Here is a 3,019-nt window from a genome sequence, read left to right on the forward strand (position 1 = left end):
AAAACCCCTGGAACTTGGAACCAGAAGCCATGTTGATGTAAGCCTGGTTCTCTCTCCTAGCCTGGACNGGGCTGTCATGGGAAACCTACTGTCCCTGGTCCTGGCTGCCTAAAGGGGCACTCAGGGAGTCTCAGGGACCAAACTGAGCTGTGGTGATGTTTGGGGAGCAGATTCCCGGAGCTCTCCCTCCTGGCTTTTCAAGCCTTATCAGCCTGGAAGGGCTCGACTACTGCTTCCTGCCATTGTTTCCCACTGGTAATTAAGAGAAGGCCAGGGCTCTGTGGTGGTAACTTGGAGCTATTGCAGGCAGAGGAATGGGCTGGGGCACAGCTTGGGTTTTCTCTCCCTGGCTCTGAGGACTTTGAAGCCCCTGGACAACTTGATAGCAGGACGGCCCAGAGTCTGAGCAGATCCATCCAGCAGTTGCGCAGGAAAATGGCTTAGGAGTGAGAGGTGGCACCACTGAGTAGCGACTGGGTTTCCTCAAGGGACCTTGGAGATACAGCCCCTGTTTGTATGGGCAAGGTATGATGGTTTTGAATGGAGAGCTGACTTAGCNGAGGGGGGGAAGGTACAGGGCTGATCCCTGCCCCTGAGGATCTGGCTGCAGATCCTATAACAGAAGGGATTTGTCTGGAGGAGCGATTCAAAGCTACCTGGATCCTATTGTCCCTCTGCTGTTGCTGCTAGGTCCTGATTTTCTTTCTGAAGAGGCTTTCTGGCCTGGCAGAATCTTACTCAGATGAGATTGGTAGGTCCCTTCCTTCCCTTCTTGAGTATGTGCTTGGAGCCCCTGATATACCTGTGTGCTGGGAGGGCAGTGGAGAGGGACACTTGCTTTGTGACCCAGTCTTGGCCATGTCTGGTTCACACTCATAAGAGGCTTGGTTTACCCCTCTTCATTGGTCTGAATGGGCATTATGTAAGAAGGGTTGTACCCACTATGCCCTAGGTGGCACCTTCTGTATGTCCTGTAACATTCTCCAGAAGAGAGGGGTGGCAGCAGGGGCTTTGAGGGTCGGGATGTGTGTGTGTGTGTGTGTGTGTGTGTGTGTGTGTGCTTAGCCAGCCAGGATTAAGTGGGCAGTGGGGTGAGGCACATTGTAAAGAAATGTCCTCAGGTCCAGGGCTGTTAAATTCCTGTCCCCTTGTCAAGGCCATTCAGCAAACATTTACAGAGCATTCCTGGGTGCTGAGTATCCTTGCAGGTCCCAGGGATGTTGGTGAGAAAGACAGTCCCTGCTCTAAAGGTGCTCACGGTCCAGGGCAGGTGACTAACAAGTTCTCAGTGGTGGCCTTGACTGGTCTCTGAGTCTGGGTTCTGATGGCAACAACAAAAGCCAGCCCCTTCTCCTAGTTGGTTGCTATATGTGATGGTGGAATGGCACCTTTGTTCCAGATGCTGCAGGGCTGTGGGGTCATGGGATGCTAGGCTAGCATCAAGGGCAGGAGAATAGAGCCAGAACTTTCCCACCCCAGCTGGTCCTGGTACCATTGTCTGGAGAAGGTCTCGGCAGTGTGGCTCACTGGGATTGTCACTCTTAAGCCTGGCTCTGCCATGGGAGGGCTTTGGGGACTAGTTCTCCATGTTTAAAGGAGGCATGGGGACCAGTGAGAATTCTTATTCTTAGTCTCATTCTCACTCTCCTCCCCCTCCTTCTATTATTATTATTATTATTATTATTGGCTTAAGAAAATGTTCCCTCAATGGACACATGCACTGATGGTCGCTTGTCCTTGCCTCCTCTCTGGACAGTGAGAACCAGCTCATTTCCATTTTATTTTATTTTATTTTATTTTGCAGATGAACCCTTTCAGGTATGAGATCTGCCTGCTTGTTCTGGCCCTCACCTGGCCAGGTAGGTACAAAACATTTTCTTTCCTTACCTTCTCCCAGGAGCACTTGGGAGCTCCTCCTTCCAGGACTCAGTACATTGTGTCTGGAGCTCACCTGTGCTCCATCTGTGTTAGACTTGTGACTTTAGGAGTCACTGGTCACCTCCTGTGACAGTTATGCAGAACCTTGTTTCTGATTTACATCCCCTCTAAACTGGATATCTGAAGGAACTTGGTAGCACAGGATTGTAGCATGTGATGGGAGCACAGGGCAGGGCAGACAGCATCCCAGTCTTGGAGACAGCACTTGTTTTCATGTGGTCATCTGGTTGAATCTCTCAGTGTAGATGAGGAGACTGCTGGTCAGAGAAGAGACACTACTGCACGAGAGTCACACAGAGCCAAAGTCCAAGGACGGTTCTCTGGGTTCTAGGCCACCCCCTTGTCACCTCACTGCTTGTCCCACCTTAACCTCTCTCACTGAAATGCCAGCCATGCCCTTTGACTGGTGAAGCAGAGCAATGAACAAAGCAACTGTGGGAGCACCAACTCGTTACTGCCCATGGTGGGGCACAGATGACTCTACCATCTGTTATACTCTGAATTCTTCTGTGTTCTCTAAGTTNTCTATACCAGGCATCATCGCATAAGGCAGGAAGTGTCACTAAGATGAATCTATGTCCTGGAAGATTGTTTCTCCATTATTACCATGAGTCTGGGGTCATGCTCAGAGGCAAGGGGCCTCACTTAAAATGGAAAGCTCCGGGACCTAGCAAACACATAAGTGGATGTTCACAGTCAGCTATTGGATGGATCACAGGGCCCCCAATGGAGGAGCTAGAGAAAATACCCAAGGAGCTAAAGGGATCTGCAACCCTATAGGTGGAATAACATTATGAACTAACCAGTACCNCGGAGCTCTTGACTCTAGCTGCATATGTATCAAAAGATGGCCTAGTCGGCCATCACGGGAAAGAGAGGCAGTGGATTTGCAAACTTTATATGCCCCAGTACAGGGGAACGCCAGGGCCAAAAAGTGGGAGTGGGTGGATAGGGGGGTGGGTGGGGAGGGTATGGGGGACTTTTGGGATAGCATTGGAAATGTAAATGAGGAAAATACCTAATTAAAAAGAAAAGAAAAGAAAAGAAAATTGGACATAATACTACTGGGAGATCCAACAAT

The 3,019-nt window shown here is 50.0% G+C and overlaps 1 protein-coding gene across 1 annotated transcript in view; it reads left to right on the top strand.

Moving 5' to 3' along the window:
* The first annotated feature begins 292 nt into the window (after positions 1-292).
* The window catches only part of Vwf (von Willebrand factor), a 137,928-nt gene continuing 135,201 nt past the window's right edge, over positions 293-3,019 (top strand). The window contains exons 1-2 of the mRNA XM_029478271.1: positions 293-525; positions 1,805-1,859. Coding sequence (XP_029334131.1) covers positions 517-525; positions 1,805-1,859 — 64 coding nt within the window. The 5' untranslated portion in view covers positions 293-516. The remainder of the gene's footprint in view (positions 526-1,804; positions 1,860-3,019) is intronic.

Source organism: Mus caroli, chromosome 6, assembly GCF_900094665.2.
Source record: "Mus caroli chromosome 6, CAROLI_EIJ_v1.1, whole genome shotgun sequence".
Classification (NCBI taxonomy): domain Eukaryota; kingdom Metazoa; phylum Chordata; class Mammalia; order Rodentia; family Muridae; genus Mus; species Mus caroli.